At 39.2% G+C, this 22,345-nt stretch overlaps 1 protein-coding gene across 3 annotated transcripts in view; it reads left to right on the plus strand.

Annotated features, from left to right (window-relative positions):
* HELZ (helicase with zinc finger) overlaps positions 1–16,431 on the plus strand; it is an 86,158-nt gene extending 69,727 nt beyond the window's left edge. For all 3 annotated transcript variants that reach the window (XM_068151116.1, XM_068151117.1, XM_068151118.1), the window contains 9 exons: positions 2,879–2,930; positions 3,671–3,864; positions 5,386–5,596; positions 6,089–6,165; positions 6,296–6,863; positions 7,226–7,466; positions 8,612–9,125; positions 11,923–12,175; positions 15,336–16,431. In XM_068151116.1, coding sequence (XP_068007217.1) covers positions 2,879–2,930; positions 3,671–3,864; positions 5,386–5,596; positions 6,089–6,165; positions 6,296–6,863; positions 7,226–7,466; positions 8,612–9,125; positions 11,923–12,175; positions 15,336–15,667 — 2,442 coding nt within the window. In that variant the 3' untranslated portion in view covers positions 15,668–16,431. The remainder of the gene's footprint in view (positions 1–2,878; positions 2,931–3,670; positions 3,865–5,385; positions 5,597–6,088; positions 6,166–6,295; positions 6,864–7,225; positions 7,467–8,611; positions 9,126–11,922; positions 12,176–15,335) is intronic.
* Positions 16,432–22,345: the final 5,914 nt, after the last annotated feature.

Below are 22,345 nucleotides of genomic sequence, written 5' to 3' on the forward strand. Positions count from 1 at the left end.
TCAAGAGGGCAGAGAGTTGAAATTACCACTCAGTGCTAATTTTATCAGTGATAATGTTATCAGCTGTTTTTATAGAAGTAGGTAAAGAAGGGACAAAATGACATAGCTTCCTTAGGGGATGGAAAAGAACAACATCACATTTAGGGTTTTTTTTTGAGGTGATATATTAGCAATTAATTTTAATTTTAATAGTTCTTTGGAGTTTATTTCAAAGTAATGTGAGTTATAGTTTAATTAAATTGTCTTTAGAGGTGCAACTAAAATGCAGGTTGTCAGCTCTGTGATGAATTCTGTTGTACAAGAAAGAAGAAACACTTATTTTCTGTAGCTTTGTGGGTTTTGTTGCAGTCTGGATCATTTAAATGAATTTTTTACGACAGGTTTTTGAGATTCTAAGAGTACAAAAAGGAAAGCCTTCCTTTTGGCAGTCCTTCCCAAAAGAGAGTTTGTAAGTGAGAACATTTGGTTTCTTCAAGATGCGTTACTTTGCTGAAACAAACACCAGATCTCTGAAGCATCTCCTCGTGTCAAAACAGTAGGCTTAGAGAAAAATGGGAATTAAAAGAATTAGTCTTGAAAAAGTCATTGGTGCACTCTCCTGAGTGCCTCAGCCTTGAATGCATATTCTTCAAACCTAGAACATCACTATTAATGTTATTTTGCTTCCTAAAATGAAAGAGGAGTTTTTGAAAATGCAATCATAGTAGATTAAAAGCCCAACCAATGAACCAAACAATAAACCCAAACCAAATCCAAATTCAAACAAAAAAGAGGGACTTGAGGGAAGTGAGAATCTTGTGCCTAGATGGTTGTGTTTATTTTTCTTCCAGTTTGTTAGTAAACTAAGCACTTGTGCTGTGGCAATCAGAAGAGATGCATTAAAACCTGCCAGCACTGTATTTCCAGTTTAAGATCTAAAGTGTTTTAACCACCTGTATTGTAATTGCAACAAAATCTCTTCCCTCTGAGTAAACTGACAGCTAGCATGTGCAGTAACAGAAGCAGAGTGATCAGGTAATACTCAAACACACAGAGAACATGGCTGTGATATGTGGTGCATTTCCCTTTGCTCAAATTTTAAAAGCAGATGGTTAGCTTTGCTTGCTTTAAACCTCCCAAGTACAATATTTAACATTACAAGATGAAAGATAAAAAGAAGTAGTGCTGCTGTGTTTGGTGGCAAATAAATGAGAGCAGGCTCCTCCACGGTGCGTTGTGGTGAGTTTATGGTTGTCTGTGGGATTCAGGGCTTGTTTCTCACAGGCAGTGAAAAGTGGTTTGGTGAAAAACTGCACCTTCTTGTTCATCAAAATTGCTCCTGGATATATGTGTGGGTATTAAAACCCTCTTTGCTTTTTATGATGATCTCAAAGGTTTCTCCCAGCCTCAACAGTTCTGTGATTCTGTTTTTTAAAGAAAGTTTCAGTCCTGCCTCTCTGCAAAGCAAACAGCTACCATGGACCTGGCTAGCTGTGTGCTGCTGGGCTTTCTGCAGCTCTTCCTGTGAAGGCATGTGCCTTCACATGCTTTTGGGTGGCTTGGCTGGGGATGGCAGGGGTGAGGCAGGAGCGGTGGAGCTGGATGGGCACAGCCTTTATTAAAGGTGATGGTGTGGAAATGGAAAGTTTTCCCAACTCAGAGCTTCCCGCAGGGGTAGTGTACAGTAAATTAGGCTCTGGATTTTACAACTCTGCCTACTTCCCACTTACTGCCTGTACTCCAGCTTTCCAGCCTGGATTCAGGCACATAATCGGGATGCATCATCATCCTAGACATTGTGTGCAGTCAGAGAGGACATCAGCTCTGAGGAGGTCTCTGGAGAATGCTCTTTTCCTCTCTGTTGCCTAAAGGAGGATCCTAGGAGTGATGAGGCTGTTAGCTGCCTGCAGTCACCTAAATCTTGGTCTGAGTTACCTCCTGGTGCCTTTCTGTACTGCGGATTTTTATTCTCAAAGGTGGAGCAAATTTTTAGGAGAAACTGAGTGTTATCTGTGCTCCAGTACTGGCTCTCAGTCAGCACCAGTGAAAGTGTTGGTATTTTGTTAGGTAGGTAGGGAAATTAACCTTGATGTGGAAATCTTTGAGAAATGATAATGGTTAAGTTAATAATAGACTATTATAAAGTCATTAAGCCATCAAAACTATTAAAAGTCAAAAGAAAGCCAGCACCTCCTTTCCCCAACTTAGGAATGGCCCCAGTTGACTTCTGTTTGCCAACCTGATGCCTGACAAATGCTGAAGCTCCTGTTCATCAGGACAGCTGTTCTTACAGAATTATGTAATTATTTGCTTTTAAAAATATCACACCTATAAACTACAAGTATGGTAGGTAGAGCAGGGATTTGTTAGACTTCTGCACATACAGCTTGACACTAACTGACAGCAGAACAGATGCAGAAATGCCTTGTACTAACCATGAGTGATTGTCACGTAGCTCCTCTCCAGTTTGATTGAATCTTGCTCTCTTTTCAGTGAATAAACAAGTTTCTTTTGTTTAAGCACTGCAATGAAAAGCAATTATTAATTTATTTTTCAATAATTCATTTTTAAAATGAGAGGCAAATTCAGAGGCCAGTTCTTTAATCTGGTTTATGCATGAGTCAACATTGTCAAACAACCTGGCTTTGTACCCTGACTAATTTGCTCAGACTGCTGGAAAACTGCCTAGACTTATCTCCTGGGCAAGAAAAGTTTTGCAGCATCAGAGGGTTTTTATATGTATTTTATATTTGTAAATGTGCTTGGGTCTAGATTAAGGAAGGTATTCCTGTCCTGCAAAAGACTCTACTGTGTATTAATTAAAATGTTCACTCAAACTAAAAGACTTCTGCTTATACAGGAATGCAAAGCATTACTCCTATTGTTTTTCCCTTTAAAGGGCAAGGTCCATCATCATAACCAGAATGACCATTTTCCATCTGATGGAATTGGTAAGTGTCTCTGCTGTTACTGAGGGAATTCCTCTGAGCTCATAGTTAAGCTGACAGCAATTTGACATAAATCAAGTGTGTGGTCTCTTCTCTGTTTGCTTGTGTGCATTTGGGAAACAGGACATTAGATATTTCTGAGGGTATTCCTTTAAGGGTGTTGTGCATACTGACTTTAAAGATTTAGCACAGCATTGTTCTTGGCCTCTTAAGAAGGATGCTTGAATTCGTAACATTAAATGCTGGAGCAGCGTGATTGCACTAAAAAGAGTTAGGACCTTGTGTTGCATCCACTGTCTTACAGTGTACTTGGAACTTAAATTGTGCTGTCATCTATCCAGGTATCACTGCTCGTACTGTGGCAGGGTAGCATGCAACAGCTTAATAATGTTGTTATTAATTGGAAGAAGCATTAATTTAAAGCTTGCCTTCCCTGCTAAAGAATGGAGGATGATTCTGGTTTAAGAGGTACTTTGGCAGTCAGCACATTTCATTGGTTTGGGACATTCTTTCATTAATGCAGTTTCCAGCTACCTGTTTCTGTGTATCTCAGCCTGTATCTTCTGCCTCTTCACAGTTTTGAAATGGGATACAGGATTTGATTAATGCTTTCTCTCAGTATATCAGACCTGTGCTGTTAGAGCTGGATACTGTTTTATAAAGATAGATCCTGTTAGGGTGAAAAAACAATAGATTTTGTTGTTGTTGTATGTACATATCTTTTGGTTTTTCTTTCTTTTCAGTTCAGCCCAATCCTTCTGTTCTAATTGGAAATCCTATCCGAGCATATACTCCTCCCCCTCCTCCTCTGGGACCTCACCCCAATCTGGGGAAATCTCCAAGTCCTGTTCAAAGGATAGATCCACACACTGGGACAAGTATTCTTTATGTACCTGCTGTCTATGGAGGAAATATGGTCATGTCTGTGCCTTTGCCTGTAAGAATTCATTTGCTGTTTTCTCCCTGCTCAGTTATTGTGTCTACAAAAATGAATGGCAAACTCAGTGAATGTTTTGCAAGCTTTTCAGCACTTTACTTCAAATACATGAGTTTAGCTGGCTTTAGGAGTGGCTGTGCAGAGGAGCACCAGAAAATGAGGACTTAACAGCATTGCTCCCACAAATAACTCCAGGCAGCCTAAAAGCAATTTCATGTTCATGTCATTTGGTGAATTTTCTCAGCTCTAGGTTTAGGCACACCAGTAGAATCTGTCGCATCTGACTTGAGATACCTGCATCTGAATTAATTGCCTAGTTCAGTTCTTAATCATTGGAGAGATGTGGGTGATTCAGAGTGAGCTTGTTTCTCTTTATCAACCTCATACAGTTTAAATTCCCAGCTTTGGCTGTCTGCAGTGCAAGGTGTCTGAAGTGAAGTGATAAGAAAAATAAGCATAATGGGATGTTTTCCTCTTCCAGAACCTCATAGTAAACCAGCTTCCTCTCCATCCCTTTCCTTAATGGTGTTTGAGAATACAGTGAAGATTCCTAATCAGGATTTAGCCTACATTTCTGTATGGAATTATGTGTTACAAATCAAACTTGCCCACCAAAATGTATACAAATTAAAGAAGCAGCCTCTGCTTTATTTCTAACCTTCACAGTCACGTATTCCAGGAGGAAAAAGGGGAGGAAGGAACAAAGGCTGCAGAAGTGGTGTTGTGATGTAGCATGCATGCGTTGTACACAGCTCCTGAAGACTCTGGGAGGGATGTGGAGCCCACATGTGCAGATGTGTTGAATTCCATTCATAATGCTCAGTGTTGCCATACAGTTAATTTGGGGGTTAATAATAATGAGTCCTCTATTGTCATGTAGTTTATGGATGCTGCATAGGGGACTTCTTGAAAGAACTCTAGTTTCAGTTGTATATCTTAGATCAGTTGGCAGCTGTGGATTGGCTTTCTTTGCTAGGTCAAGGAATTTTCCTTTTCCTAGCTTACCAGACATCTGCATTTGATGGATAAATTTAAATGCAAGGAGAAGGCCAGCAGCTGTGTCTTTGTCATGCTTGCTCACATTGTATTAATATCAAACCAAGATAATTTAAAGCGTTCCATCTTATTGTTCCAAGGTTAATATATTTTTATGTATTTCCAATCAAAGGAAACATATTAAAAATAACTATTTTGAGATCACCTTCCCTGAGGATGGATTTTTAAATCATTACATGGGAAGACATAGGTACTAATGAAAAGGCTGCTTTTGAAAAGAAGCTTGTTGGAGGTGATTTGAGTTTGTACAGATGCAGTGGTAGCCTGAAGCTGAAGTTCAGAGTGCAGGTTTCAAGGGCAAATACTCCTTTAATAAAAGAATGGCATGAAACTTGTTACACTTAAAACAAGTAGGGGGTGAAGTAAATTGGTTTGTTATATCTCTGTGTGCTTGCTAATTTCTTTAATATACCTTAACAGATTGCACCTTTTTTGTTTCCTTTATTTCTTTTTTTAATGATGTAGGTGCCATGGACAGGGTATCAGGGTAGGTTTGCAGTTGACCCTCGACTCATTACTCATCAAGCAGCCATGGCATATAATATGAACCTGTTACAGGCACATGGGCGTGGGTCTCCTATACCTTACGGTCTGGGACATCATTCACCAGTTAACATAGGACAACAGCAACAGCTTCAGCATCCAGACAAGGAGCAACATGAACAAAGTCGAAATGGTTAGTTGTTGGAATTGCATTCCAACTTAGTTGCATTTTGAGGGAGTTTGGGCTTTAAAAAGGGTAGTGTGGGAAGGATTATTTTATTTCTTTCTCTCTTCTAAGTGAAATTGAGAGATCTGCAGAGTTGGGGGAAGTAACCTGTGATTTGCCAATGCCAATAGAATAATTGAGATATTGTGAGATTCAGAGGAAGAAGTCATCAAGGTTAGGGGGTGTTTGTTGAGGGTACAATTGGTTTGTCTTGTTCTGCACTCCAATGGTAACTACTGCTGCTGTTATTTGCAATTAAATTGGAAGAGCTGTTTAGTGATGATTAGTGAACAAAGTGCAGAGATTGAAGGGAAGGTGTCATTTGAATAAATTATATTAAATGTCTATGATGCTATAAATGCTATGCTAATAAATCCAAATTTTTGCATGTCTGGGGTAGAAAAAACTAACCCAAAACAATATTTTTTCCATTGAAACTCATTTCTTAAATGCTTTCAGGTAAAAGTGAAAACACTGCTGGACCTGAAATCAATAAAATTCGAACCCCTGAGAAGAAACCTCTGGAATCCAAGCAGGTGAGTTTGCTTTGGTTTGGTTTTAATATTCATTGCTTTAATGGATTTATTAATCACTGACATAGGGGGGTTTGTTGTTGTTTGAATTTTGTAATGTGAATTTTCAAGGTTTTCCTTTCTCCTGTTCTAGGTTGACTTAGAAGCCAATTCTCAGAACAGGAGCCCAGAGTCTCGTTCTGGTGTTGGTTATCCTAACGCTAAATTTCATCGCAAAGATAATCTTAACCCCAGGCAGCTGAATCTACATCTCACCCCCCCACACTCCCAGTATGCAGTTCCCAATCGCCACTTCCAGCACCTGTCACAGATACCAAGGCAGCCATATCCTCTCCAACAGCAGCAAAACCTTTTAAGTCAACAGCAAAATCATTTACCTGAACAACAAAACCAAATGCCACCCCAGCAAAGCCAGGTAGTTCAGCAGCATAATCATTTGAATCAGCAGCCTCCACAACCTTCACAGCTTTCCCCTGCTTACCAGGCAGGCCCCAGCCAGTCTTTTTTTAATAATCCAATTCCCCACCGACCACATTCTCCTGCTGTAGATGCTGTGATTTCAGAACAACACCCCCCACCTATGTTACAAGAAGTCAATAATCCTTTGAGGCCCATTGCACAGCACAACCCTGTTCTACCAACCCACTTGAACAACTTCATTGAAGAGAATCCATCAGGAATGCCCTTAGGGGACACTTTAGGTAGGTGACTTTTCTTTATTTAAATTCAGAGTATGCAATTATAACTACATTGAAGTGAAAATGAAGGAGGTATTTACCTTTTCAGGCATATTGCTCTGAATTGGGTCATTGTTGGGTTAGTTTCCACAAGTAATGTCATTGAGCATAATTTGCTGCTTGAGGCATGTTTGAATATTCAGCACTTTATTAGAAGATTCATGTTTATATGATTTTCCATGTGATTTAAATAACCAGGTTAAAGACTGCAATGCAGGCCCTGGATTATATTGTATAAAAAGTATTTTATTTTATTTTTTTTTCTGACATAAAGATCTTTAAAAAGGGGCATTAGATAAATTTTTGTTTTAAAACTATTTTTATAGATCGTATGCATGGAAATGTAGCTTTGGAAACAATAAGGCAGCAACAACAAGCCAGGTTACAGCAATGGAATGAACATAATGCCTATCTCAGTCAAGGCACTATTCCATATCAACACCATCACCATCCTCATCTACCACATCTTCCTCAGCAACCAATTGGATTGCATCAACAGCAGCAAGTTAGGGCAAACTGGAAACTTGCCAGTAATACAGAAGATGAAACAGAGGCAACATACTCAAGGTATTTGTTTACTGAGTCATCAGAGCTTGTGTAAAATTGAGCAGTGGGCACCTTATCTGTAACACTGTGATCAAGTGCAAGACACTTAAAGGTATTGCTTTGTGCTGCTGTTATTATAAAGGTTAAAATAGTTGCCAGGCTGACTTACAACTATGCTTTTATTATGTGTGATGCTTTATTCTGTTAGTATATTGGGTAGTAAAACGATAGTGGAAAAAATACTTCTGTGGAGCTTTTCAGTGCTATATTTATGGAATAAGGAATGGATAGAGAGCAACAACTTTCTGTTTATGAAAGAGGTGTCTGAGTGTAGTTAAGGCTTCTTTAAGTTGTAAATTCTTCAAATCCAATTAGCAACTCATATTTATGTGTTTGAAAAAAATACAAAACAATCCCTCCCCAGTAAAACCGAAATTTCTCTTACTTTTCAAAAAGCCTTTGCTTTTAAAAGCAGATTAAAGAATAATGCTGATACTGAGATGGAGCAGTAGGGGCACGAAAGGAAGCTGTTGAACAGAAACCAAAAAGTGGTTCCAGTGGTCATGAGCTTTAGTCATGTATGTTGCAAAAGATGGATTTTTAAATTGCCTCTGTTTACTGTCATCTCCCACTATGCTTTATTTTCCATCTGGTTTGTTATAACCATGGTAAAGCATCTAAATGCTCTCTTACCTGACTCTGTGAAGTGCTGAATTGACTATTTGTGACCTTGTGAAGAAGTTTGGAAGTATATTGTAGGAGAGAGGGGATTCCCTGGCTGGTCTGGGTTTTGCCTTGTAAGGGGTTAAAATTTTATTTAACAATGTGAGGCTTTTTACTGTGTGTAATAAAGCAGGATAATCCTTACCTTAGTTGTCTCTTAAGAGATAACAAAAAAATTTGATTCTTCTGACTGAAAAGGAAATCTCAAGAGTTACTAAAACTTTGAGATGGTTCAGGTAGGTATTTCATCCAGTTAATCCTCTAGTGCCTGATTTCTGACTGCTCACAGTCATATCCTTTGAAGTTAGGGTCAGTGAGTGCAAAGATGAGTATGTTTAAATGCAGTGTTTTGGTGCTTTGAGTTTTCTCTACCTCAAAAAGAGTGGGATTTCAGCAAAACATTTTTTTTTCTTTTTCTTGATACATTTATTCTGTCAATACAGATTCCAGGATTTGCTCAGAGAACTGTCACACCGCGATCAAAGCGAGAGCCGGGACTTAGCTGAAATGCCCCCCCCTCAGTCCAGACTGTTGCAATACAGACAAGTTCAGCCCAGAAGCCCACCAGCACTCCCTTCTCCTTCCTGCAACTCTAACCACAGTGGTCACTTCCCTACCTTCACCGAAAACAACAGAGACATTGAGATACCCAGTAACCCAGCATTTCAGCAGCATCTACCCCAAATATACAACCCCCCTTTCTCAATGCCATCTGAACACATAACCCCATCTCCCTTGAAATACCTGCAACCCGATGGATCGTGGACTTATGCTAACTTACAGCAGAATCACCTTATGGGGCAGGGCTTTCATTATGGTATACCTCCATTGCCCCATAGGTCACAACAAAACCCTTTTATACAAATACAGAATCATCAGCATGCAGTCGGTCAGGAGCCATTTCATCCACTCGCATCTCGAGCAGTATCTGCTTCTTCGCTCCACAGCTTAGAAGAGGTAGGTGCCTCTGTCTGCCTCTGTAGTTGTTGTGTCATTTTAATATCAAATTAGATTTTGAAGTGGTCAGGAGTGCAAAATACCTCAGGCACTCAAAGATAACGCTGGGAATTTCTGCAAGGTAAAAATCATCTCTCTTTCCTCTGTTCACCCTGTGTGTATTTGTTGTTCTCATTGCTGCAGGTGTAGTATTTTTCTCTCCTTGGCTTTTTGAATGTTACTTAGAGTTCTTTTGCACTCATTGCTCTATTATCTGCATGTCCTTTATCTGGAGTGCAAATTAACCACACCTCAAGTGAAAACTCAGGAAAGGACTCTGGAAAATCAGCTTGAATAAGTCAGGCAGTTGACTCAATACTAAACTGTCAATATGATTAGTTAATGATGTGAACTTTAGACCAGAGCAGTAGAGTTGTTTCAACACGACACAAAACCTCATTTAATAAATCCCACCTGGCCTGAGGTAATTCTCTGTAAAGACATCCTATGTATTTTGGGGGCTCAGTGTTGGAAATCAGTGCAGAGCTATCTGGCTGTGCTGCATGAATCCAGCACAAAGCCACCATGCCAGAGCTGGCTCTATCCCTATCAGTCTTTTTTGTTTTGTTCTGGACTCTATGGGTGTGTGTTGTGGGATGTAGACCGTGCAAGCACAGAAAAGTGGGACAGGACATGGTTTGAACAGGAGTTTTTAATCCCTGTAGGAATCCAGAGTGCTAAGGAGTGTGCTGGAGCCAGGTTGTATTCCAGAACTGTGAGGATTAGTATTCCTAGATAATCTTGCACTGGCTGCATGTAATCCAATATTTGTGCATAAAGTGGTTTGTTCTGTGATACGTTTCTGTCAAGGCTTTTACAGAAGCTGTGGGAGTATCCCTGCTCATCACTGTCCCACATTATACATATTAATTGTCTTCTGAAAACAGAAAATATTTAGGTTTTCTGCCTGAGCAAAATCCTTGAAATTGAATTCCAGCACATTTTACACATTTCAGTCTGATACAGATCCTGAGAGGTTAATGGAGTCCACAGACCCAGCTAAAGCTGCAGTAAGGTTTGGGTTTATAGACATTTAGAAATTCTGTGTGTCAGACCAGTAAACCATACCACCTCATATCGAATCTAATACTTTGTGACAACAGTTAATGCTGTCAGTACAGCAGGACACAGGAACAATGGCTTTTCAGCAGTAATAAACTAATAAATATTCCTATAGACTTTGTGACAGCTCCTGTGAGCTGAAGACAAATAGAGGGAGCCTTTATGTAATTAGACCAAATTCATTTTAGTTCTCATTTCTTCTTCCTTTCAAACTATGTGACAGAAATGCCAAAAGCAGTAAAAGCGTTACAAGACAGAGCCTGCCTTGTAGAGTTTCCAAGTTGAGGTGGTAGGTAGGACAGCATATTCAGAGAGATCAAAAATGCGGTTTGAGGTGTATTTTAACAGAGCTCCCTCATATAAGGCAGCTTTCAGAGGAGAATCAGGGATTTTGGTATCCTTACTAAACTGTTTTCTCAACTGCTGTTTATGAAGCTGTTTATTGACTTGATACTTGAAAGCTTTTGCATGTGTTCTGTCAAACCAGATTTGAACTGCATATCAAAGGGAATCCTTAAGTTATTCTGTCTGGTCTTGTACTTCCAAGTGTCCAGAGCTTTGATACTCTTTTGATTGCTTACTGAAATTGCCTATTAAACTCAATTAAAAGTATATTTTGAGGGTTATGATTAGGCAGTAAGGTCTGAATTTTGGTTTCTTCTTGTTGGGGAGAGCAGAGTGGCAGGATATCTAAGTGCTGTTCCCTTGATGCATAATAGCATGGTTGCTGGGATGAGATGTTAGACATTCCTTTCAGGCACCTTTTTCTTGTGCATGATATAACAACAATATTGGGGCATTGCAAACAAGTTATTTGGCTAATTTTTTATAACATTTCATTAGGGTGCTTACTTTGTTCCTTTACCAAGCGTAGGTTTATTTCTGTGATATTTCTATTACTTGTGCTCTAAGCACAGTGCATCAGGGAGCAAATAACTGTTTATTTTTAAAAAGAAACTGTAATACAACAGAAATGCTTTGGATTTTGAAGGAGAGTCCTTAAATCTGAACCTCAGGAAGACAACAGGTTAATTAATGGAGCTCCTGCCATTTTCATCTACATGATCTATAGGGTTTATGGAAGCAAGTAATTGCCGTGGTTTCACATAAAATTCTCTGCATTGTTTCTCCTGAGGGCACACACTTCTCTGAGCATTTGTTCTGTGTGCACACACAAAATGCAGTATACAGATGTGTTATGCAGTATACAGATGTGTCATGCTTCCCCAAATCCTCCTGTACAAGTCACTTGTTTGTCCTTTGGTAACTGAAAGCCAATTTCCTTCCTCTCTGCATTGTAATTTGGCATTTTCTCCTGCTCCTGTATGCTTCTGTGCTCCATTTGTAAATGATGGGTGTCTTCCTCCTCAATCTCTGATACATCTCTCACGTAGGAGTGCGAGATGTAAAGGTTGGTAAGAATTAAGCAATCTCAGCTGATGCTCTTTGCACTTCCTTCAAAATTCTATGTCTGGTTTTGTGTGATTAAAATACATTGTCAGGGACTGCAGTGTACACCATACAACTTGAAATATATTAAATTTATTCTTCAAATGCAAAGGACCTTCTTTTGGGGGTGTTTTTTCTCCTGTGAGACATGGCAGGGAAAAGCAGTTTGTATGGTAAAATGGTCCTGGCTACATGCAGTTGAATGAAAGGAGCAAAAGGGTTTTTTGTTTTGTGTTTTCATTCACAGTATGAACCAAGAGGACCAGGCAGGCCATTGTACCAAAGAAGAATTTCCTCTAGTTCAGTCCAGGCTTGTTCTGAAGAATTAAGCACTCCTCAAGACAGTCTTGGTCAGTGTAAAGAGCTTCAGGACCACAGTAACCAGTCATCTTTCAACTATTCATCACCTGAGTTGTGGGTAAACTCCTCCTCATCCACCCCATACCCAAACATTCCATGCAACGGAGCCAACAGAGCAGTTCCACCGCGGGAGTTGTTAGGTAGGTACAAGCTTGGTCTTTGCTTCTCCCTTCTCTCTGAGTATTTAGGCTGGAACCAGCAAATCTGAATGAAACTTGGTTGGTTTGGTTTTGTGTGTGGCCTTTTTTACGTTTGCAGAAAATATTTTCTTCTATCTCTTCAAATCCTTGAACTAAGGACAAAATTTTGAAGGCTTCATTATTTTAGTGGTTAAGGTTTGCTTAGAGCAGCCTGTTTCATTTGCTGTGTTGCGAGTATTCCAGTACACTTCTGATACCTAAAGAAGAGTACTCTGCTCTTCATCCACAGAAAGCAAAACTGCTGCTTAGGCTTCTCACCAAAGTCCTAGTAAACCCAGTCTGCTCCCTTACAGTGCAAGTGAGGTTTTGCTGAAGGAGCTGAGGTAACTGGTGGGATTTATTTGCAAGATAGATTATTTGTTTCCATAATCAGTGGTATTTCTTGGTACTACTACAATCTAGGGGGAAAAAATAAACTGAATTAGTGATCTCAGTGTATTTCCTAGAAAATTCTGGTGCTTCATCAGAGGATTGCTGAAATTTAAACTCTCACTGTGGGAGAATCACACTGGAGCCAGGCTTCCCTGGTGGTGGTAGCAGTGCTGATTGATTTAACAGGGAGAAACTAAATTAAATTTTCAGTCATTTAAACAAGCTGCAAGTAGGGAGTTGGAGCACTGCAGCCATTCTCCTATTTTCCATGTTTTTAATGTTTGTAAAAACAAAATTCCCAGGAGAGCAGAATTTCTTCTCCATGATTTTGCTTTAAGGGGCTATGGTGATATTTACACCAAACAAAAACTAAAATATGAAAAATTTGCAGCATGCATATTAAAAGCACACATGGAAAAAACTATTTATTAGCTGGTTTTATTTTTCTTAAGACATCTTTTGGTCAAATTTTATAATCCTAAACCATTTTATAATGTGTAGTAGCAGTATAGTAATGGTAAAGTAGAAATATGTAGAGCAGACTGACTTAAAAATGCTGTTTATATAAGCAGCAGCACTCAAGAGTGAAGTTCCTAATGTACATTTTCATTTCCAGAGTGTGAAAACATTTTATAAAACTATATTTATGGCAGCATCTTTTGTGCTAAGTTCAAAACTTCAAGATCAGGGCACCTCCTTCAATCTATTTATATTTTGTCTGGAAATCAAGGAGCTGAATGCATGGTATTATGTGTCATCAAGAGTAGCGTTCAGCTCTGAAGCTGCTTGCTAGGCTCTGTGGTTATCTAACAGGAGCTCAGCAACTCTTGCAAGGTTATGCTGGGAACACCTGATACCACATTTCCTTGCTTTAATGTAAAGGTTGAGCACATTTGTGAGTGAAATGCCCAGGGGAAATCGGTGTGCCTAAGAAATGCCTTATCTGTACATTTGCTGTCAATAAACCCTAAACCAAAGGGCAAGTTTTGATGAGTATTAGCATTAGCTAGGAAAATATTTTTGATTGTGGTTAAGCTTGGTGTCTGCTTTGTAAATAAATGTATATGCAACCTTGTGCTGTCTATAATAGCTCCTGAAAACAAATCCCCAGTTTTATGGCTGCTGTGCTTTCTGCATTCACAGCCGACTGCCTCTGATGATCATATTTAAAGCCCAAATGTGTTTTATAGTCCTAGGGGTTAATGACCAGTAACTCCAGTGTTTCTGCTTACTATTGATTTTTCTCTATGAAATAACAACCCATGAGAATGAGATGCTATGAACTAGTCTGTGCCTGAGAGTGAGCAAAGATGACACCAGGCTGTTCAAGGGCTTCCATCTCCTGTGGCTCAGCAATGGCTGTGGCACAAATATTTGGTTCCATAGGCATGGAGAGCTGCTGTGAATTGCTCAGGGCTATTATATGGAGGCACTTACCAAAATTGTCATTTGGGAGCTTCATTTGCTTTACTTTTGATAGAAAGAAAAAATATTAAGCTTCTCATTTAAGATGTTTATTCCATGTTTTTTCTTCTGTGAGACACCTCTACCACACACAGCTTTCACCTGTGGCCCTGCTTGTCGTTACTCGTCTTGTCTTGAGTGCTGCAGTTATATTTGTGAGGCTTTTTTGCCTCTGCTCTGGGTGTTTTATTGAGTCATAGCAACCAGAGCAAAGCTGGTTTGCCATGTTCTTTCCGTATTTATTCTTCTACAGGCTGGATTGGTTTTCTTAGAGGTTTTTGGTTTTGATCAAGTTCTCAGTGAGACCCTTCCAATGAGAAGCTTAATTATATACTTGATGGTACATTTTTATATGTGCCCTTGAATATTATCCATGTAAAGACTGAAATAATTACGGAATACATGAGTTGCCTAGCTCCTAGGCTGTTTCAGCTTGGACGTATACCTGCATTTCAGTGTAGAGCTTCTCTAGCTCTGTAAGACAGCAGAATTCTCCAAAACAAAGGAAGGCACCTCATTAGGATTCAGGAAATTCACTTGAAAGCAGTTTTATGCCTATGTTTTAAAGCCCCATTTTTTTTTTCCTGATAGTTACAGGACTTGTTAACTGTGGAGCAAGAACATATCAATTAGCAGGAATGCATTCAGACTAAAATATCAATAATTAGTTGGTTGGCATTCGGCAGGCTGAATTGCTCTTTGAGAATGAATTATATATGGGGCTGTAAATTTTAATTTTACCCTATTAAGCTATAAAGCAAGAGTGATGAAATGGTCTTTGTGCTGTCTCAGTGGATAAAGTGTCTAAATTAGAGTATATCCCATGCTGAAGCAGCTTTACCTTCAGTGCCTCTGCTAAATCTGCCTGGGCAGAGTTGCAGGTTGGGTGTTAGGAGCTTTGCAGGTACACACAGATGGAGAATGGGTTTAATGCCGTCAATTTCCCTGGCATTGCTGATAAGGAGCAAGATCCAGTCGTTGGAAATAAATTTATGACAAATTTCCTAGGACCCAGAGTGACTAAAGACAGAAAATGGGTGATGTTGGGGGGATGGTTACCAGAAGAGGTAGTTTTCATACCCCTCAGCACTTGTGTTGGGATGAATAAGGATAGATCAAGGAATCCCTTCACTTAGAAAAGACCTTGCAGATCATGAAGTCCAACCATAATTTAATCCTCCCAAGGCCTGTGCTAAACCATGCCAACTGTGCCCTCGGTCAGAGCTGTTCATTTAGACAAACTCTTGGTTAATTCCTTTCACAGCTCCACTGAAGACGGTCAAGCCCCCCGAGGAACACCTGAAGGCTGAGAACATCCAGCTCTCCAATTCCTTCAACTACAGCATGCTCCAACACCTCGGCCAGTTCCCACCTCTCATGCCCAACAAGCAGATCGTGGAGTCAAACAGCAGCAGCCAGCAGAACGCTGGGGGGAGCAAACCTGTCATGTCCTACGCAAGTGCTCTGCGGGCTCCTCCAAAGCCCAAACCTCCTCCTGAGCAGACAAAAAAGAATAGCGACCCTTTGTCTTTGTTTCAGGAACTTAGCCTAGGTAGTTCATCAGGTAGCAATGGCTTTTACTCCTATTTTAAATAACCAGATTATTTTTTTTAGAGAGAATTTTAATTTTTATTTGTGTCAGTAGATCTAAGATAGTTGGGGCTTCACCTGTAGTTGCAAATATTCCCTTTGTTTATATTAGTAAATATATCCTCACTTAATTGCTTTGCTGCTAGACTTGCAACTAATTTTTTTTGTTAATTATATTTCATTATTTTGCCCTTTTTTTTTTTCTTTCTTCTTTTCTTTTTCCTTTCTTTTTTTTTTTTCCTTTCTTTCTTTTTTTTTTTTGGATGTGGGTCTGTTTTATGGAAGCTTTTCTGTAGGAAAACACAGCTGTTATTTTTTTAAAAATTTGTGTAATGTTCATGATCTTGTTGCATTCAACTAGCAGCTGAGAGGTTACCTGTACAACTTGAAAAAAGAAAACAAAAAAAAAAAAAAAAAGGAAAAAAAACCACAAAAAAGGAGAGAAAAAAAGGAAAAAAAAAAAAAGAAAAAAGGGGGAAAAAAAGAAAAAAGGAAAAGAAAAAAGAAAAAAATTTTAAAAAAGGAAAAAATTTAAAAAAAAAAGTTTGTCTAAATTGTATTTAAGAAGATTGTAAGTAGCATTTACATTTATTCAATAACATTAGCATACTATGCTGGGTTTCTGTACCAGAAATGGCCAGTTAATGTAAAAAATTGTATGTTATTTCTGCCTAAATTCATTTAAATTTTTTTTTTTTTAAATAAAAAGTGCAGCATCTTCTAAATATTTTCAGTTTCATCAGCTTTTTTTTGTGAAGGGATGCTGCACTCTCTCAAAACCTTTTCTAGTTTTAGATTCTGTATGATGTGGTATTGTATTTTCCATCCACTTGTAGGGTAAAGCAAAGGCAAACACTTAACGGCGTTGTTTGGAAATATTCAGAAAAAAAAAACAAACAAAAGTCTTGGTATACTTTAAAAAAAATAATTTAAAAAGTTTAAAAAAAAAATATTAAAAATAAAAACCTTAAAAAAAAAAAAGTTTAAAACCCACCAAAACAACAAAAAACACAAAAAAATTTAAAAAAGCAAAACCACAAAAAAAAACCAAAACCCACAAAAAACCCACGCAAAACCCACAAAAAACACACAAAAAAAACCCCAAAATAAAAAAACCTACAAAAAAAAAGCTAAACAAAAACCCCACAACAAAACTACAAAAAAAATCAACAAAAAAAACCCCAAATAACAAACCACAAAAAAAAACCCCACAACACAAAAAGGAAAAAAAAAATTAAAAACTTAAAAAAAAAAATTAAAAAGATAGTAAAAAAATAAAAATCCACCCCAAAACAAAACCCCAAACAAAAAAATATACAACAACAACAAAAATATTTAAAAAAAAAGGAAAAAAGGAAAAAAAAAGGAAAAAAGAAAAAAAAAAAGGAAAAAAGAAAAAAAAAAGGAAAAAAGGAGAAAAAAAAGGAAAAAAAGAAAAAAAGGAATAAAAAAGGAAAAAAAAAAGGAAAAAAAAAAAAGGAAAAAAAATCCACAAAAAAAACCTCCCCACACTCTACATTTTATTTTTTTTTTGGACAAGCTGGTAATATAAAAGCTTGTTTGAAAAGTTAATTTGATAGGTTTTTTTAAAATGAATCATGAAGCTGAAAAAAAAAAACCACAAAAAAAAAAACACAAACAAAAAAAAAAGGAAAAAAAAATAAAAGAAAAGAAATTTTTAGGTATGTTGGTGCTTAGTAGATTTAATAACTATTTTAAAAAAGGAAAAAAAAAAACCACAAAAAAAAAAAAAAGAGGCGTGATGACTTTAGTAAAAAAAATAAAAAAAAAGACTTTTCTTTTTCTTTCTTTTTTTTTTTGGGTTGGTTTGTTTCATTTCTCCCCTCTTTCCCCCCCATCCCACTATGCATGTGTAAATGTTTGTAATCTGGCTTTTTCCTCCCTCCTTTCTCCAGTGGTATAAAGATTTGTGCCGCTTTAATTTTTATTACTTTTTTGTTTTCCTTCTTCTTCTTCTTCTTCTTTCTTCTCCCCTCTCTTTTCTCCCTCCCCCCTCACCCCCCCCACCCCTCCAGTAAAAACTTTTGGTACATTATTTGATGTTTACATTAAAATGTGACATTATACAAGGAAATTCAGATATTTTGCTAACTGTTTTGTTTGAGGAACATCATTAAAGAAGAGATTTAATGTTTGTCAAAAGCTGTATCCAAATTCATCTAAATTTTGGGGTGGGGGGTGGGGGATAAGAATGGTTCCCAGGTTATTTATCTAGCTGAGTTCTGCTAAGTTCTCCACCAACCTGGTCCTTCAGGAGTACAAACTGAGGGAAAATAACAAAAAGAAATAATTGTGAGCAATTTTATAAATTAAAGAAACAAATGTGAGTGAAAACTCAGAAGATAAACGTTTGTCCGTCAGGATTTCTGGTCTTGCACACTGTTGATGTTTTTGCAGCTGGGGAGATAGGGAGGGGTGCTGGTGTAGTTTCCCCAGGTCCAATACTCCTTCTACACTTGAAATAACTTTAAATCTGGGAAAGCTTTCCCAGGGACTGAGAGCTGGGTGTTGTTGCAGTGTTCCTCCACTTATTGCATACAAGAATTAAAATGTTAGAGCTGCATGGGGGTGATTTTGACAGCTGTCCACAGGACACTTTACTAATGCGCAGTGGCTGCTGCTGTATTCAATCAGATTTTTGCTCTGGTTACAATCAGGTTTGTGCTTTCGTTTTAGTTTTTTTTTTTTTTTTGCATTTGGCTTCATGTTTTAAGGCTAAGGGTCTTTATGTAATGGGGTTGATTTAAACTCAGTACACTGCAGAGGTTTGCATATAAATTTTTTATTATAAATCTTTGCTGGTTTAGAAACTTCTGTGGAAAAACAAAACAAAACAAAAAACAAAAACCATTTTCCTTCTTTTTGCTGTAAAGAAAAGCACGCAGAACTCCTTAATTTATTTCCTAATGTCAATACCAAACAAAAGATGCTGGGGGAGAGAGGAAAGCCCCTGCCAAGTTATGCTTAGCACTTCAGCATATGGCATCAAATTCAGAGCACCCAAAAAAAATGAGTAGAGGCCAAATTCTGCAACCTTGAATCAAGCAAAACTACTGTTCAGTGAGGTTTTTTTGCTGAGCTGACAGCTGCAGAAATAGGTCTGTGGGAAAATCATTCACAAGGGCCAGGCGTGTGCTCAGTGTGAGTTAGCCTCAGTCCTTTGATTTCAGCTGAACTGTGCCAGTTCTCCTCACTGGAGTGCCTGGCCCTGCTCTGGGAGAAGAGGAATCTGTGCGTGCCTGAACGTTGTAGTCTGTGAAGAGTGCTTGGTGAGCTGTGCAAGGCTATGAGAGAGGAGAGGTAGGGTTCAAATGCACTTCACTTCGCCGAGTCGGCATTGTAATTTCAGGGGTTTCAAAATCACTCATTTATATGGAGCAGTCTTTTTGATTCTGTTCACCATATTTGAATATTAACTAATAAACATCACTTGTTAATTTACTGCTATCTGTCAATTAGTTAAGGGGGAGATGGTCACATCTCACCACTTTTTTTATTCTGTTTTACTCTGGCATTTTATCTACACTGAAGGTGTTTTGGGTAAAGGAGCATTTTCTCTTTGACTTATAAGCTCAGTTCTATAACGTCAGGAAAATCCCTGCTGGTTTTGGCCATAAATTTTCATGCATGCTCTCACCCAGGGGTTTGAGGATGGGTATGGCAGAGATCATCTGGCTATCAGCTTTGGAAATGTTTAGCATGAACCAGTTGCATTTCTTAAAGTGAATTTTTATCCCAAAGATTATTTGCTTTGAAATATTTCTGTAGTGTCCTGAGTGTCCCTGTGTTGATTGGAAGACTGAATTCATATGAAACCCTGAGCTGTAAACTCTGCCTTCCTCAGTTAAAACAAGAAAGCTGAGGAGATGCTGCTCTCCTTCCTCAGCCCAGGGGTCACTTGGACATGGGTTCTACAACAACATTCACACCTTTTGAGGTGTCCTTTGTTGTCCTGGGTGACCTTTGTTATGGTGTGGGATGTGTTTGTCCACAGGTTGCCTGGTTTGCACCTGCCTTTCCTCTGAAAAGAGCCCCCCTGCAGCCAAGGGCTCAGGCAGAGCTTTTGGGGTACATCCCAGCCTCACCTCAGTAGCTCTGGGGTTGCTGTAGGCTCTGCTGCTGTGTGCTGGTATTTCCTCTCTGTAGGATATTGAAGTGTAGTGGATCCACCTGGGAACGTGTTCTTGGGTCTGCAACAAAGTCCAGCTTCTCATATCCAAGAGTTTCCCCTCTCCATTCTGTCTAGAATAAATCCTCCCCCTAGATAATGCTTAGCTGCTATTCATGTGGCAGCCTGAAGTGTTTCCACCATGCAACCAATAAATAGCTGTTCTGCATAAAAGCTGCCTAGTTGGAACCTTGCATCCATATTTTCTCCTGGAAGTTGTCATCCAGCATAATTTGTACTGTTTTACTTAATTGTATAGGCTATGGCAGGCCTGACCCTCAGCAGCCTGTGAATGCTGCTGTGGACTTCACAAACCCCATGAGTACCATTCTCTACTTTGATTAATTAATGTTTTGTTCTCAGGTTTGTCAAGTTCAGCTGTTTTTTCTTTTTTTTTGCACAGATCATGCTCCATAAGCAATTCTTTTGCTCTGTATTAATATCTCTGCTATAAGCAGCACTGAGAACAGCATGTTGGACCACTCCAAATCCTCTTTTTCAGACTCCACTCAAGCATATCAGAATCCACACATTCCCAGAGCAATAAGCCCGGGATGCTCCATGCTCTGTTCATCTTTCAACTCATTTCATTTGTTGTTAAGGTTGTTTTTTTAAAGTTTCTAGTTTTCCTAGAAAAACTGCAGACAATTAACTTGTCAAGACCCACGGTGATGATCTATGGTGCCTATAAAAGCATGCACCTCATATTCCTTGACATGAAATATGGGCTCTTGCTGTTGGGGGAGCGATACTCATACCAGCATCTTTTTGTTGCTGGTGTCAGGGAGCAAGGATTGAATCATTCCAGTGTTTGGGTTCTTTTGGTTTGTTTTTGGTTTGTGGTGTGGGTGTTTGGTTTTTTGGTTTTTTTTTGGTGAGCGTGGGAGGTGGTTGGCAACTTCAGCTGAGAAACACTGAAAAGTTTGTACCTGCTGAAGGTTTCATAGAGGGTTCTGATACCTTACAGCAAGTGCTCTTTCATCTGAGTTACCCCAGACTAGTTAGAAGATGGAGCACCTCTCCTACAGGGACAGGCTGAAAGAGCTGGGGCTGTTGTGGATGCCCTCTTTCTGGAGGTGTTCAAGGCCAGGTTGGATGAGGCCTTCAGCAACCTGGGCTAGTTGAAGGTGTCCCTGCCCACGGCAGGGAGATTGGAACGAGATGATCTTTGAAGTCCCTTCCTACCTTAACCATTCTATGAATCTGTTTTGTCAGTCCATTTTCTGTACAATTTGTTCCCTTCTGAGGGGCAAACACTTCCACAAGACCAGCTCTAAAGCCATCATGGTGCTCCCAGTGAGACCAGTCATAGTGGGCACAACACAACCAGAGCCTTGGGATGCAGCCCTACCAAAAGAGCCTTTTGCCGCTGCCTCTGCTAAAAAGAAAGTCAGAAATCTGAATTCATTCCCGTCTCTGCATTTCCTTGAAGAAAGCAGAGGAGCAGCTCAGTGTCTGTCTAGATGCAGAGTGTGATGTTTGTGTGGCTTGAATTTATGTTCAGTAGCTTCATAGGAGCCAGAACGTCGATCAAGTGTCGCAAAGCAAGAACAATCTCATCTTCTGCTTCTGTCAAAACAAAGATGTGATGCTCTTTTCTTGCCCCTTGATGATACTGGAACAGGGAAATAATTTAAATGGGGGCATTTAGAACAGGTCCTTGCATTCTGTGATTCTATTGTGTGTAGTTTCTGGTATAGAGCAGCCTATTACTCTAGTTATTTCAGTTGCAGAAGTAATACATCATTGCAAGGGGCACTGTGCCACCATGGAAGGTGGAAGCTTATTTTAAATGAAGTTTAACCTGAAGTTTATGCCATAAAGCATTCCTGCATATTAGTCAGCTTCCTGGTGTGTAAATGTCCAACTGTAGTACACTGGATGGAGCCCAAGGGCTTGGTATTGATCCCCAGGGCCCTTCTGAGGGCTGGCAGGGTGCAGCACTGCAAACCACCATCTCCAGATACTGGTGATCTCTTGTATCAGGTGTGTTTCCCAAGAGCTGCCAAGCCCCAGAGAGAAAGTGCTTCTCTGCAGCAGGGCCAAGGATCTCATCCTTGCAGGGGGGGCAAATTCTCGACTTTCTGAAAGTGATGTCCACAAATTAAAGTGAAAAAGGAGGTGATGGCCATGAGGAAGCTACAGAAGTGAATAAGTATACATGTGCCTTCCTATGTGGAGTCCATGCCAGGGTGGTCAAACACACAAACATCATAGAACCATTTTGGTTGGAAAAGCCCTTAAGATCATCAAGTCCAGCCATTCCCTAACTGTACTGTGTCTGGTGCTATACCATGGCCCTGAGCACCACGTTACTGTGTCTTTTAAACATCTCAGGGATGGGGATTCAACCACCTCCCTGGGTAGCCAGTGGCTGAGAACCTTTTCAGGGAAGAATTTTCTTCTTGTATCCAATCTAAATCTCCCCTGGTGCATAATGCATGTGCTGGCCCTTTCCAGGCATGGACTAAGGGAGAAGTAGGGGTTTCTACTGA

This window comes from Melanerpes formicivorus, unplaced genomic scaffold (genome assembly GCF_026170545.1).
Source record: "Melanerpes formicivorus ecotype bairdi unplaced genomic scaffold, bMelFor1.0.p_v2 SCAF_21, whole genome shotgun sequence".
Classification (NCBI taxonomy): domain Eukaryota; kingdom Metazoa; phylum Chordata; class Aves; order Piciformes; family Picidae; genus Melanerpes; species Melanerpes formicivorus.